The 16351-nt window shown below is 38.9% G+C and overlaps 1 protein-coding gene and 1 pseudogene across 1 annotated transcript; both read right to left on the bottom strand.

The window, feature by feature from the left end:
- Positions 1 to 12841: 12841 nt before the first annotated feature.
- On the bottom strand, positions 12842 to 13535 carry LOC130976116 (DNA-directed RNA polymerase subunit alpha-like; annotated as a pseudogene).
- Positions 13536 to 13628: 93 nt separating this feature from the next.
- Positions 13629 to 14141, bottom strand: LOC130976118 (30S ribosomal protein S11, chloroplastic-like). Its single transcript, XM_057900885.1, has one exon. It carries the CDS (start codon positions 14043 to 14045, stop codon positions 13629 to 13631), a length of 417 nt encoding a protein of 138 aa, XP_057756868.1. The 5' UTR covers positions 14046 to 14141.
- Between the last annotated feature and the right edge of the window lie 2210 nt (positions 14142 to 16351).

Consider the following 16351-nt stretch of genomic DNA (forward strand, 5'->3'; position numbering starts at 1 on the left):
AGCAACTGAAAATCAAAATAGGATAAAAAGAAGAGAATATACTATAGACTCCAAAATATCCAAGAAACATAGTTCCAATTAGATGAGCGGGACTAGTAGCTTTCTGCCTCCGAACAGTTTTGGCATCTCACTCTATCCTCTGAAATTTAGAATGATTGGCTTCTTTAGGAACTCAGAATCCAGATAGTGTTATTGATTCTCCTAGTTAAGTATGATGATTCTTGAACACAGCTACTTTATGAGTCTTGGCTGTGGCCCAAAGCACTCTGTCTTCCAGTATTACCACCGGATACATTCATGCCACAGACACATAATTGGGTGAACCTATTTAGATTGTGACTCAGCTTTGCTAGAGTCCCCAATTAGAGGTGTCCAGGGTTCTTAAGCACACTCTTTTTGCCTTGGATCACAACTTTATTTCTTTCTTTTTTTTTTTCTCTTTCTTTCTTTTTTTTTCGAAAAATTTTTCTTTTTTTTTTTGTATTCACTGCTTTTTCTTGCTTCAAGAATCATTTTTATGATTTTTCAGATCCTCAATAACATGTCTCTTTTTCCATCATTCTTTTAAGAGCCAACAATTTTAACATTCATGAATAACAAATTCAAAAGACATATGCACTGTTCAAGCATTCATTCAGAAAACAAAAAGTGTTGTCACCACATCAAACTAATTCAACTAGTTTCAGAGATAAATTTTGAAATCCTGTACTTCTTGTTCTTTTGTGATTAGAGCATTTTTCTTTTAAGAGAGGTGATGGATTCATAGGACATTCATAACTTTAAGGCATAAATTTTATTAATTATGAATTAAGAACAAGACTCAAAATATAAGATGAAACTAAAAATAGAAAATAGAAAACGCAAAAATAAGCTCCTAAAGATAGAGGTTTTCACAGAGTTAGGACTCAACAACCTTGATTTTGAGAAGTGGATGCTCCCTCAGCTTGAGAGGAGAACTTTTGGCGTTTCATCTCTTGGATTTCACGCCCCTGCTTCTCTTGTTCCTTCCATTGACTTCTTGGTGATTGGGTGTTCAATGGGTATGAACTCATCTGCTCCCATCTTCACCCCAGCCTCTTTACAGAGCAAGGAGATCAAGCTTGGGTAAGCCAATTTGGTTGCAGTGGAATTTTTATTTGCAATTGTGTAGATCTCACAAGCAATCACATGATGAACCTCCACTTCTTTTCCAAGCATAATGCAATGAATCATCACTGCTCTCTTGATGGTAACCTCAGAACGGTTGCTAGTGGGCAATATGGAACGCCCAATGAAGTCCAGCCACCCTCTTGCAATTGGTTTGAGGTCTCCCCTCTTGAGTTGGTTTGGGACACCCTTAGAATTGGTTATCCACTTAGTTCCAGGGAGGCATATGTCCTCTAGAACTTGATCCAACCCTTTATCTACTCTTACCATCCTCCTATTAAAGGAGTCAGGATCATCTTGTAGTTGAGGCAACTTGAAGATTTCTCTTATTTTGTCCAGATGGAAGTATATAACTTTCCCTCTGACCATGGTTCTATAGGTATGGTAAGCGGTTCCAGTCATTCTTTGCTTATCTGTCAGCCACATATTTGAGTAGAATTCCTGAACCATGTTCCTTCCAACCTTTGTCTCAGGATTGGTTAGAACTTCCCATCCTCTGTTTCGAATTTGCTCTTGGATCCCCGGATATTCATCTTCTTTCAGATCAAATTTAACTTCCGGGATCACTGACCTCAGACCCATTATTTTGTGATAATGGTCTTCATGTTCTTTAGTTAAGAACTTCTCTTGATTCCAAAGATTCTTTGGATTAGTCTCTTTCTTTCCTCTTAAATTGGTTTGTTTTCCCTTAGGAGCCATGATCTTGATGAATCTTGGCTTAGTGATCACAGAAAAGCACACCAAACTTAGAGGTTTGCTTGTCCTCAAGAAAAATAGAAGAGAGAAGAGATGGGGAGGAAGAGGAAATTCGAATGGTGTGATGGAATGAGGGAGCTAAACGTGAATTTATAAGGTGGGGAGGGGAGTTTTCGAAAAAAGAGAGAGAAATTTGAAAAGATATGGAAAGAAATTGAAAAAAAGGTGAAATTTTTGAACAATGTTTGTAATTGATTTGAAATAAATTTGAAGAATGGTTTTGATTTTTGAAGATTTCAAAGTGAATGATGAAAGGTTGAAGTGCATTTATGTAGAAGAGTATGGTTAAAAAGAGGAAAGTTTGAAAAAATTTGAGTTGAAAACAAAAATGTGGTCCCCCCACCTTTCTGGCGTTAAACGCCCAGAATGGCACCCATTCTGGCGTTTAACGCCCATTTGCTACCCCTTTTGGGCGTTTAACGCCCAGCCAGGTGCCCTGGCTGGCGATAAACGCCAGAAATCCTTTGTCACTGGGCGTTTTTCAGAACGCCCAGGATGCTGCACACCTGGCGTTAAACGCCCAGAATGGTGCCCATTCTGGCGTTTAACACCCAAAATGGCACCATTCCTGGCGTTAAACGCCCAGAATGGTACCCATTCTGGCGTTTAACGCCCAAAATGCCCCTTACTGGCATTTTTTCGCCAGTAAGCTCATTTTCTCTGCTTTTTGAGCTGAATCCTTCTGTAACTCTGTGAATTCCATCATTTTTGATACTTGCCTCTGTAAGAACTAATCATATACCCTCCTAATGACTGGGTTGCCTCCCAGCAAGCGCTTCTTTACTGTCTTTAGCTGGACTTCTGCTAAGAATCACTCAAGTCTCAGTTTTGAGCATTCCTGCTCAAAATTTCCTTCAAGATAGTGCTTGATTCTCTGTCGATTAACAATGAACTTCTTGTCAGAATCAATATCCTGAAGCTCAACATATCCATATGGTGACACTCCTGTAATCACATACGGACCCCTCCACCGGGATTTGAGTTTTCCTGGAAACAATTTGAGCCTGGAGTTGAAGAGCAGAACTTTTTGTCCTGGCTCAAAGACTCTGGTTGACAATCTCTTGTCATGCCACTTCTTTGCCTTTTCCTTATAAATTTTTGCATTTTCAAAGGCATTGAGTCTGAACTCCTCTAGCTCATTTAGCTGGAGCATTCTTTTCTCACCAGCTAACTGAGCATCCATGTTTAGGAATCTGGTTGCCCAATAGGCTTTATGTTCCAGTTCCACAGGCAAATGACAGGCCTTCCCATACACCAGTTGGTATGGAGAGGTTCCTATAGGAGTCTTGAATGCTGTTCTGTATGCCCACAGAGCATCATCCAAGCTCTTTGCCCAATCCTTTCTTCGGGCCATCACAGTCCGTTCTAGGATTCTTTTTAGTTCTCTGTTAGAGACTTCTGCTTGCCCATTTATCTGTGGATGATACGGAGTTGCCACTTTATGGCTAATTCCATGTCTAACCATAGCATAGTGTAGCAGTCTATTGCAGAAATGAGTGCCCCCATCACTGATTAGTACTCTGGGAACACCAAACCTGCTGAAGATGTGTTTCTGGAGGAATTTCAGCACGGTTTTGGTATCATTAGTGGGTGTAGCAATTGCTTCTACCCACTTAGATACATAGTCCACTGCCACCAGAATGTAAGTGTTTGAGTATGATGGTGGGAATGGCCCCATGAAGTCAATTCCCCATACATCAAACAATTCTATCTCTAATATCCCTTGTTGAGGCATGGCATATCCGTGAGGCAGGTTACCAGCTCTTTGGCAACTGTCACAGTTACGCATAAACTCTCGGGAATCTTTATAGAGAGTAGGCCAGTAGAAGCCACACTGGAGGACTTTAGTGGCTGTTCGCTCACTTCCAAAATGTCCTCCATAATGTGATCCATGGCAATGCCATAAGATCTTTTGTGCTTCTTCTCTGGGTACACATCTGCGGATCACTCCGTCAGCACATCTCTTAAAGAGATATGGTTCATCCCAGAGGTAGTACTTTGCATCTGAAATTAATTTCTTTCTTTGCACATTACTGTACTCCTTGGGTATGAACCTCACAGCTTTATAGTTTGCAATATCTGTAAACCATGGAGCTACCTGAATGGCAAAGAGTTGCTCATCTGGGAAAGTCTCAGAGATCTCAGTAGAAGGGAGGGACGCCCCAGCTACTGGTTCTATTCGGGACAGATGATCAGCCACTTGGTTTTCTGTCCCTTTTCTGTCTCTTATTTCTATATCAAACTCTTGCAGAAGCAACACCCATCTGATAAGCCTGGGTTTTGAATCCTGCTTTGTGAGTAAGTATTTAAGAGCAGCATGGTCAGTGTACACAATCACCTTTGATCCCACTAGGTAGGATCTAAACTTGTCAATGGCATAAACCACTGCAAGTAACTCTTTCTCTGTGGTTGTGTAGTTCTTTTGTGCGTCATTTAGAACACGGCTGGCATAATAAATGACGTGCAAAAGCTTGTTATGCCTCTGTCCCAACACTGCACCAATGGCATGATCACTGGCATCACACATTAATTCAAATGGCAATGTCCAATCTGGTGCAGAGATAACTGGTGCTGTGACCAGCTTAGCTTTCAGGGTCTCAAATGCCTGCAGGCACTCATTATCAAAGATAAATGGAGTGTCAGCAGCTAGCAGATTACTTAGAGGTTTGGCAATTTTTGAAAAATCCTTTATAAACCTTCTGTAGAATCCTGCATGCCCAAGAAAGCTTCTGATTGCCTTAACATTGGCAGGTGGTGGTAATTTTTCAATTACCTCTACCTTTGCCTTATCCACCTCTATTCCCCTGCTTGAAATTTTGTGCCCAAGGACAATTCCTTCAGTCACCATGAAGTGACATTTCTCCCAGTTTAAAACCAGGTTAGTCTCTTGGCATCTTTCAGGACAAGTGATAGGTGGTTAAGACAGGAGCTGAATGAGTCTCCATATACTGAAAAGTCATCCATGAAGACATCCAGAAATTTCTCTACCATGTCTGAGAAGATAGAGAGCATGCACCTCTGAAAGGTTGCAGGTGCATTGCACAGACCAAAAGGCATTCTCCTATAGGCAAACACGCCAGAAGGGCAGGTAAATGCTGTTTTCTCTTGGTCCTGGGGATCTACTGCAATTTGGTTGTAGCCTGAATAGCCATCCAAAAAGCAGTAATAGTCATGACCAGCTAGTCTTTCTAGCATTTGGTCTATGAATGGTAAAGGAAAATGATCCTTTCTGGTGGCTGTATTGAGCCTTCTGTAGTCAATACACATACGCCACCCTGTGACTGTCCTTGTAGGAACCAGTTCATTTTTTTCATTATGAACCACTGTCATGCCTCCCTTTTTGGGAACAACTTGGACAGGGCTCACCCAGGGGCTATTAGAAATAGGATAAATAATCCCAGCCTCTAGTAATTTAGTGACCTCTTTCTGCACCACCTCCTTCATGGCTGGATTTAGCCGCCTCTGTGGTTGGACCACTGGTTTGGCATTATCCTCCAATAGGATCTTGTGCATGCATCTAGCTGGGCTAATGCCCTTAAGATCACTTATGGACCACCCAAGAGCTGTCTTGTGCGTCCTTAGCACTTGAATCAGTGCTTCCTCTTCCTGTGGATCTAAAGCAGAGCTTATAATCACTGGAAAAGTGTCACCCTCTCCTAGAAATGCATATTTCAGAGATGGTGGTAGAGGTTTGAGTTCAGGTTTGGGAGGTTTATCCTCCTCCTGAGGAATTTTCGAAAATTCCTTTACTTCCTCTAGTTCTTCTTGATCAGGTTGAGCATCTTTGAAGATGTCCTCAAGCTCTGATTCTAGGCTTTCAGTCATATTGATCTCTTCTACCAGAGAGTCAATAATGTCAGCGCCCATGCAGTCATCTGGTGTGTCTGGATGCTGCATTGCTTTCACAGCATTCAACTTGAACTCATCCTCATTGACTCTCAGGGTTACTTCCCCTTTTTGTACATCAATGAGAGTTCGTCCAGTTGCTAGGAATGGTCTTCCTAGAATGAGAGTTGCACTTTTGTGCTCCTCCATTTCCAGCACCACAAAGTCAGTGGGAAAGGCAAATGGCCCAACCTTGACAATCATGTCCTCTATTATGCCTGATGGGTGTTTAATGGAGCCATCAGCAAGTTGGAGGCAGATCCTGGTTGGTTTGACTTCTCCAGCCAACCCAAGCTTTCTGATAGTGGATGCAGGTATTAGATTGATGCTTGCTCCAAGATCACATAGGGCTGTCTTGGTGCAAGCTCCTTCTAATGTGCATGGTATTATAAAGCTTCCAGGATCTTGAAGCTTTTCTAGTAAGCTTTTTAGTATGACTGCACTGCATTCTTCAGTGAGAAACACTTTTTCAGTTTCTCTCCAATCCTTCTTATGACTTAAGACCTCTTTCATGAACTTAGCATAAGAAGGTATTTGCTCAAGTGCCTCTGCAAACGGAATCTTTATTTCAAGAGTCCTTAGATAGTCTGCAAAGCGGGCAAATTGCTTATCCTATTCCGCTTTGCGGAGTTTCTGAGGATAAGGCATCTTGGCTTGATATTCCTCAACCTTAGATGCTGCAGGTTTATTCCTTACAGAAGTGGTTGAAGAAGCCTTGTTAGAGGGATAATTATCAGCACTCTAAGGTGTCTGATCCTCCTTGGGCGTTTGAACGCCAGGAATGGGTGAAGATTGGGCGTTAAACGCCAACTTCTCCCCCTTTTCTGGCGTTTGAACGCCAGAACTGGGCAAGGAATGGGCGTTTAACGCCAACTTTCCTTCCCTTTCTGGCGTTTGAACGCCAATAATGTTCCTCTCTGGGCTCTTGTTGTCCTCAGAGGGATTTTGAACAGTGGTTTGGTTATCCTCTGTCAATTGTTCTTTGTTTGCCTTCTTGCTCCTTTGAGCAGTGGTGTTCAGTGTTTTCCCACTCCTTAGTCGAACTGCTTGACATCCTTCTGTTATCTGTTTAGTTATTTGCTGTTTTGCTTGATTCAACTGCAGTTCTATGTTCTTGTTAGCAACTTTAGTATCATGGAGCATTTCTTTAAATTCTGCTAACTGTTCTGTCATCAGGAGCAATTGTTGATTAAGCTCATTCATCTGTTCTTGAGGATTAGGATCAGTGACTAATGCCATGACCTCCTCTTTTGGAACGAACTCACTGCTAGAATATAAGTATTGGTTTCTAGCAACAGTGTCTATAAGCTCTTGAGCTTCTTCGATTGTCTTCCTCATGTGTATAGATCCACCAGCTGAGTGGTCTAAAGACATCTGAGCTTTTTCTGTGAGCCCATAGTAGAAGATGTCTAACTGTACCCACTCTGAAAACATTTCAGAGGGGCATTTTCTAAGCATACCTCTATACCTCTCCCAGGCATTATAAAGGGATTCATTATCCTCTTGTTTAAAGCCTTGGATGTCCTGCCTTAGCTGTGTCATCCTCTTTGGAGGGTAGAAATGATTCAGGAATTTGTCTGATAACTGTTTCCATGTCTTTATGCTTGCTGTAGGTTGGTTATTCAACCACCTTTTAGCTTGATCTTTTACAGCAAATGGAAACAGTAATAGTCTGTAGACATCCTGATCTACCTCTTTATCATGTACTGTGTCAGCAATTTGTAAGAACTGTGCCAGAAACTCAGTAGGTTCTTCCTGTGGAAGACCGGAATACTGGCAATTTTGCTGCACTATGATAATGAGTTGAGGGTTTAGCTCAAAGCTGCTTGCTTTGATGGGAGGTATACAGATGCTACTCCCATATGCAGCTATAATGGGGTTAGCATATGACCCCAGAGTCCTTCTGAACTGGTTAATTCCACTTAAGTCCATAATGGACAAAAGGGAAATGATAATGATTGCAAAGAGATAAATTTTGTTTTGTTTTTTTTTTTTGAATTAACCGAAAAAAAAATAAAAATAAAATAAAAGGAAATTAAAAGAAAAATTCGAAAATCAAAAAGAAATTAAAATCAAAGCAAATTGAGAACTGAATCAATTAGTTAATTAAAAAGATTTTGAAAACAGCAATTAAAAAGATATGATTGAAAAAATTTTTATGAAAGAGATTTGATTTTTGAAAAGAGGAAAGAGATAAACACAAAAAGACACCAAACTTAAAATTTTAGAAAATCAAACACCAATTTTTTTCGAAAATTTTAAAGGAAAAACACAAAGAGGACACCAAACTTAGAACTTTTATGAATCAAAAAGGGACTAAGAACATGCAAAATTCGAAAATCAAAAGAAAAACAAAAGCATGCAATTGACACCAAACTTAAAATATGAAACTAGACTCAACTAAAAGACTCTAAACCAACAAAAAGGAGACAGTCCTAATCTAAGCAACAAGATAAGCCGTCAGTTGTCCAAACTCGAACAATCCCCGGCAACGGCGCCAAAAACTTGGTGCACGAAATTGCAATAACACTTTTGCAATCCCGCACAACTAACCAGCAAGTGCACTGGGTCGTCCAAGTAATACCTTGCGTGAGCAAGGGTCGATCCCACGGAGATTGTCGGCTTGAAGCAAGCTATGGTCACCTTGTAAATCTTAGTCAGGATATCAGAAATTATCAGGATTGATTGTAAAAAGCAAAAGAACATGAAAAAAGGTACTTGTTTTGCAGTAATGGAGAATAGGCTGAGGCTTTGGAGATGCTCCATCTTCCGAATCTCTGCTTTCCTACTGTCATCTTCATCAAACACGCAAGGCTCCTTCCATGGCAAGCTGTATGTAGGGTTTCACCGTTGTCAGTGGCTACCTCCCATCCTCTCAGTGAAAATACGTCCCTGATGCTCTGTCACAGCATAGGCTAATCATCTGTCGGTTCTCGGTCAGGCCGGAATAGAATCCAGTGATTCTTTTGCGTCTGTCACTAACGCCCCGCCTTCAGGAGTTTGAAGCACGTCACAGTCATTCAATCATTGAGTCCTACTCAGAATACCACAGACAAGGTTTAGACCTTCCGGACTCTCTTGAATGCCGCCATCAGTTCTAGCTTATACCACGAAGATTCCTGATTAAAGAATCCAAGAGATACCTACTTAATCTAAGGTAGAACAGAGGTGGTTGTCAGGCACATGTTCATAGTTGAGAATGTTAATGAGTGTCACGGATCATCACATTCATCCGGGTTAGGAGCAAGTGATATCTTAGAATGGAAGCAAGCATGATTGAATAAGAAACAGTAGTAATTGCATTAATCCATCAAAACACAGCAGAGCTCCTCACCCCCAACCATGGGGTTTAGAGGCTCATGCTGTGGAAGGTACACAATGAAACGTCTAAAATGTTATGAGGTCATAAGGTACGGATACAATGTCAAAAGATCCTATTAATAGTGAACTAGTATCCTAAGGTTTACAGAAATGAGTAAATGACAGAAAAATCCACTTCCGGGCCCACTTGGTGTGTGCTTGGGCTGAGCAATGAAGCAATTTCGTGTAGAGACCTTTTCTGGAGTTAAACGCCAGCTTTCATGCCAGTTTGGGCGTTTAACTCCAAGTTTTATGCCAGTTCCGGCGTTTAACGCTGGAATTTCTGTAGGTGACTTTGAGCGCCGGTTTGGGCCATCAAATCTTGGGCAAAGTATGGACTATCATATATTGCTGGAAAGCCCAGGATGTCTACTTTCCAATGCCGTTGAGAGCGCGCCAATTGGGCTTCTGTAGCTCCAGAAAATCCACTTCGAGTGCAGGGAGGTCAGAATCCAACAGCATCTGCAGTCCTTTTCAGTCTCTGGATCAGATTTTTGCTCAGAACCTTCAATTTCAGTCAGAAAATACCTGAAATCACAGAAAAACACACAAACTCATAGTAAAGTCCAGAAAAGTGAATTTTAAATAAAAACTAATAAAAATATAATAAAAACTAACTAAAAGATACTAAAAACATACTAAAAACAATGCCAAAAAGTGTACAAATTATCCGCTCATCATGATCTGAATTTAATTTTCCTGCACTTTAATTTTCCTGCCACTTGTTCTCAAGATCTCTTTGATTGCTTGCTTCATTGCTTTCTTTAATTTCCAACACCCGGCCCCCTTTACATTCACTGTAATTTACTTGTCTTGCAATTTAAGTTTTAGCTATTTTACTTTCTTTTTCTTTAAGTTACTTGCAATTTAACTTTTCTGCACATTACTTTTACTGTAATTTATCTTATGCACTTTAAATTCCTTGAAATTTCCTTTCTGTTACTCAATTTCACACAATTCACTCAATGTTAGCTTGACTAAACTAATCACCCACTAAAGTTGCTTGATCCATCAATCCCTATGGGATCGATCTCACTCTAAGTGAGTTATTACTACTTGATGCGACCCGGTACACTTGCCGGTTAGATTTGTGTGTTGGGAATTCGTTTTTCCACAAAAACACCATCAGTAAGCACTCATATGTATATACTCCTATTTATATTCCTATTTTCTATTTGAATAAAGTTTTTCAGATTTCCTAAAAAGTTTCCTACCAAGATGCATTAATCTAAGCTCATAAAACGCAAAATTTCATCGTCCAATTACAAAGAAGTCGGCAAGGTGAAAACCAAATTCATCGTCCGATTACAAAGAGGTCGGCAAGTTGAAAACCAAATTCATCGTCCGATTACAAAGAGGTCGGCAAGGTGAAATGCAAATTCATCGTCCGATTATAAAGAGGTCGGCAAGGTGAAAAGTGATAGAAGTAGTTTAATGCAAGAAGTTATAAAAAGAAATCCATAAAAAGTGACCTGACGCGGTCTGACTAAAAATGGATTACTAAAAATAACTTAAGAAGGCCCGACAGAGAAGTCAGACCAATGAAAGGATCACTAAAAAGGGACCAAGACATCTCGCAAAGGCCACAGAAAGGCCAGGAATGCTTTGCTAAAAGGTACGAAGTCTTGAAAAATGACACTACTTAAAAAGCAAACGCACAAAGCAAAAACAGAGCTAAAAAGTCTTCCAAACAAACTAGAAAGAAAAGGTTCCTCCTGGGAACACTACCTAAAAAGTTGTTAGAATAGGTCTAAAAAGCCCAGGCAGTGAAGGCAAACAGATCGGCACCCAAGAAGGCACAACCTAACGGGACAAATACGACCTCAGCAAAAACAAGTGAAAAGCCAGAAAGGTTGAAGAACAACTTAAAGGCTCAAAAACGTGTGCTAAAAGGGACACAACTCTACTCACAAAAGCAACATTCTAAGACAAGGCTAGCAAAATTGTTCAAAACTAAAAAAGGTTCAACGTAAAGAACACTAGAAAGTTGTCGGACAAGCTACTAACACCAAACTGCAAGGATAACTTCGCCAAAAGCAAAAGGTTGATAAAAACTCAAAGCAGGGATGGTCCAAAAGAGGTCAGACAAAAAGGTACCAACTCTCTATAAATATCCGCAAAGGTTGCAAAGGTACGATTAAACAAATCAGAGCAAACATATCCATTAAAATAAAACATTAAAGACTCAAAAGGCCACCTAAAAGGCAGCCTTAGAGTTTAAAAGTGTGTTGTTTTTCCAAAATAAAGTTCCATAGAAGCAACTAAATGTCAAGAGAGCCAACCATATAAGAAGTTCCAAAAAATTAAAAGTTCAAAAGTCCACAAGTCAGACTATACAACTACATAGAGATCATAAGGGGTCCAAAGTCTCTCTGGTAGCAGCATCCTGGGCTGAAGGAGGAGGAATGGTCTTCAAAGGGGTAGCATCCACAGTCCCATCCTCCAGATCTAGAATTTAAACATCAGGATCAGACTCGGGGTGGTCAACCTCAGCTAAAGGAGTTGAAGAAGTCGAGATGGCAGAAGCTTTAGCTGGAGGGGCAGGGGGAGGTCCATCATCTTCATCTTCGGGGGCAGGCACAATCTTGCTGTCCTCCGCTATGTTATTCAGACTGAAGAGAGCCAGGTCAAGTTCAGGGGCAAGAACCCGAACTTGGGCCTTCAAGTTCTCATAAGCATCAGTCACACTGCCCACCAGGTGACCCTGAAGCTCGGTATAATCAGCCTGAACAGACTGAATCCTCTTCCTGGCCTCCAACAGCTCACTATAAGTGTGAGTATATCTCTCTTTATACTTTTTTGCCGTCCTGTACTATTGCTTGTAACGTAGGTTTAGCAGTTTTAGAACCATCAATGATTGGGGAACCCGCGGATCCATTTGCAACTCCTTTGGAAATATTGCCGGAATGGTATTTCTTTCCTGTATTTCAAATACTTCGTACAGTGCCCAATAAGTTATTGGGCGTTCTTTTAATGGTTTCGGTACCCGCGGGATTATTAACAGTACCCTTTTTGGAGAATGTTAATAAATTCCAAAACCCATTTCGTCGTCCAGTATCAACAACCATCTTTTTTATTGGTACTGCAGTAGCCCTTTGGTTGGGTGTTGGAGCAACATTACCTATTGAGAAATCCCTAACTTTAGGTCTCTTTTAAATTGATTCACTTGTGAATTAAAATCTCATATATATTGGGTATCTAGGGAGAATTCACTCTGAAAGGACTACTCCCTAGATACATCTTTGAACCTACTCTCAGTATGTAGATTTTTTCTAAATTTTTCTAAAGATAAAGATTCAAACTCCATATTTTCATCTTTTTTTTCTTTCTTTTTTATAAAAAAGAAAGAAAAAAAAGATGAAAAAAACCTAATGGATTTCCAATTTATGCAAAATGCTTTTCTTTCAATTTCGAATTTCTAAAATGTCCAAGATATGTTTTACATCTTCTATCCGAAAATCTTCTATTTTCATAAGGTTTTCGTGACTGGTATTAAAAGGTCCAATAATGTATGTATATTGGACCTTTTGAGACAATTATAGATCCTGGGAGGCAATTCTAATTGGTCAATAAAAAAGATTTTAATTCTATCTCTTTTTTGTTTTTTCTTAGTTTAGCCAATGTATCATGAAAAGTGAAACCGGGTAAAGTAACTTGTGTTGATTTTTTTCTAATTTCAAGTTTTCTGCTCCCGCATGTAAAAAAGGAATAAATAGGTCAATCAAATTACGGGAGGCTTCATAAAGCGCTTCTTTAGGAGTTAAACTCCCATTTGTCCATATTTCGAGAAAGAGTATTTCTTGTTTTTCATTCCCATTCACATAAGAATGAATACTATGATTTGCGTTTCGAACAGGCATGAATACTGCATCTATAGGATAACTTCCGTCTTGAAAGTTTTTTAGTCTTTTTATACAATATCCACGATTCCTCTCGATTTGTAATCTAATACACAAATTAATGGGTTCTATTAGGTTAGCTATATGTTGCGTATTATCAACAATTTCCACAGAAGGTGGTAAAATGATGTCTTGAGCGGTTACATATCCGGGACCGTTGATACAAATTGATGCGTCTCGAGTCCCATACAGATTACTTCTCAATACTATTTCTTTCAAATTCATTAAAATTTCATGTACTGATTCTTGAATACCTACTATGGTCGAATATTCATGTGGTATTTTCTCAGATTTTGCACGTGTGATACATGTTCCCTCTATTTCTCCAAGCAAAACTCTTCGCATCGCAATGCCTATTGTATCAGCTTGGCCTTTCATAAGTGGAGACAGAATAAAGCGTCCATAATAAAGGCGCTTACTGTCTACTCTTGATTCAACACACTTCCACTGTAGTGTTCGAGTAGATACTCTAATTTTCTCTCGAACCATAGTAATCAATTCTTTTTTTCAAATCCTTGAATTGTTTATTTCTCTTGTCTTGAAATTTATTCTATGTTTTCTATTTTTATCTTTTGTTTTACATTACACACGTCGTTTTTTAGGGGACCTACACCCATTATGTGGCATAGGGGTTACATCCCGTATAAAATTTAAGAGTATGCCACTTCTACGAATAGCTCTTAATGCCGCATCTCTTCCGAGACCGGGACCCTTTATCATGACTTCTACTCGTTGCATGCCTTGATTTGCTACTGTTCGAATAACATTTCCTGCTGCGGTTTGGGCGGCAAATGGTGTTCCCCTTCGCAAACCTTTGAATCCACAAGTACCTGCGGAGGACCACGAAATTACCCGACCCCGTACATCGGTAACAGTGACAATGGTATTGTTGAAACTAGCTTGAACATGAATAACGCCCTTTGGTATTTTACGAGCATGTTTACGTGAACTAATACGTCCATTTTTACGCGAACCAATTTTGGGTATAGGTTTTGCCATATCTTATTATCTTTTTATTATTTCATAATTATTATCTCATAACCTAAAAGGAAGTCTGAGATGTATGGATATATTCATTTCATGTCAAAAAAGCAGATGTTTTACTATATTTCTTTTTTTTTAATTAGAAACTAGAATTAATATTCTCAAAATTGGCATTCTATTTGTGTTAATATACAACTAACAAAAATAGAATTTCCAATTTTAGATCCCCAAAATCTCTCTATCTAATATCTCTTTTTTATATTGTATTCTATTAGAATAGTTCTAATCTATATATATATAATCATTGATATATATTATATATATAAGAAAATTTCGAAATATTCGAAATAGAATTTCTATATTCATTCAATAATTTGAAATTTTCACATATTCAAAAATATTAATATATAATCAATATTACTATAAAATCATATCATATATAATAGAGAATATTATATAATTTCTAAGTTTTCATGTAAAAAAAAGTTTGAATTTCAATATCTATATCTTTTTTTATTTTTTTTTATTTGCGCACCCAGTCCTTTATAATTCAAAGCCCTCTCTTGTGGCTTTTGTGGAAATATTATCCTTATCCTTGTCTTTGTTTATGTCTTGGATTGGAACAAATTACTAGAATTCTACCTCGTCTACGGATCAATCTACATTTTTCACAAATTTTACGAACAGAGGCCCGTATTTTCATATTTATCATTCCTTCAACTTAATCTCGGATCCATTTTAATGGAAGAAAATAAGGTTTCCTTCAATTTTTAACTTCTATTCTAATCGTACCCCTCAAAACCAATAATATTGAAGTTAAAAAAAAGTCTAATTAAAGAATTTATACTTGCATTTTTTATTTCTCTGTGGTAGAAATATATATAAAGAGTATGTTGAACCTTTTCAGAAATATAGCCTAGACTGATATTTTCATTATTTAAAATTGAAAATAAATGAACCAACCCCGAACATACCCCACAGGGGAAATTGATTCTGCAATATTGAATTAAACCCTCATGAATTCGTTTCTTTATAACAATTCCTGTTAAACCCATTTCACGCATTCATTAAGGTATGAGGAGTGATATGAGAGACTTGTGTTTTGTTTTATCTCTCTTTACTTTTTTACAAAAATTGATAGAATTTTTTCTATAATTCGGATATCAGAAAGATTACCATATATAACATAAAACTTCTCCGCCGATTCGTTCTAATCGAGCCTCTCGATCTGTCATTATACCTCTCGAAGTAGAAATAATGACAATTCCCGTCCCCCCTAAAATTCTTGGAATTTGTTGATAATTAGAATAGATTCGTAGACCAGGAGTACTGATCCGTTTTAAATTCAAACGCGTTTTAGATGATCCTTTTCTATTTCTTCTATATGGTAGAGTTAAAACTAAAAAAAGATTTCCCCCTTCCCTATGTTTTCTCACGTTTTCAATAAAACCCTCTCGTAAAAGCATTTTAGCAATGTTTTCAATAATGTTAGTACATGGTATTAGAACCGTTCCTCTTCCATTCATGTCAGCATTTCGTATAGTGGTTATTATGTCGGCGATGGTGTCCTTACCCATAGGAAAATAAATGTTACCCTTTACTTACTTTTGATATAATCAGCATGCTCCGTGTTCTATATTTTCTAATATATATTATAGTAATTTAATTTGAAAATATTTTAGTTAAAATTAAAGAAAGATATCTAGTATATTTATATATCTCCAGCAGCCTCAGCAGCAGTAGCCAGGGACTTCTCCCTTTCCACATCCAATTCCAACTTTGTCACCTTAGCGTCAAGCTCATCCTTCAAACCATTGATTCTATTGAATTCGGACTTGGCATCCTTCATAAAGGTTTTAGTCGCATGGTCTGGAGAATCCTAGACCGTATGGAACAAAGTTGCACCCATATGGGCCATCCAAACACTACTGCTGGGGATGAAATCCAAGTGGCGAAGGATGGACACATCATCCATTGGAAGTTGACCATAAGGAGCAATCTGATTCTCAACAAACCCCACGACATCAAAATTCTGGGCATCCAAGTCATAAGGACCAACAGTCTTTTGCTTTTTCGGAGGAGGACTAACAGTATGAGAAGAGGTAGCACTGGAAGTCGGCTGAACTGGGTCAGAAGAAACCGTCTGGACCAGAGGAGTCAGAATGACCTTCCTCGGCCCAGAAGCACCCGAGGTCGGCTTCTTTGGAGGCAGTTAGGAAGATCCTTCTCCATAAGTTTTTGTAGACAGATTCTCTATAGCTGTCGTCTTCTTTGCCCTACGAAAGACCTTCATGGTGTCCGAAGACTTCACCATTTCTGAA

The sequence above is a fragment of the Arachis stenosperma genome, chromosome 4, assembly GCF_014773155.1.
Source record: "Arachis stenosperma cultivar V10309 chromosome 4, arast.V10309.gnm1.PFL2, whole genome shotgun sequence".
In the NCBI taxonomy this organism is placed as follows: Eukaryota; Viridiplantae; Streptophyta; class Magnoliopsida; order Fabales; family Fabaceae; genus Arachis; species Arachis stenosperma.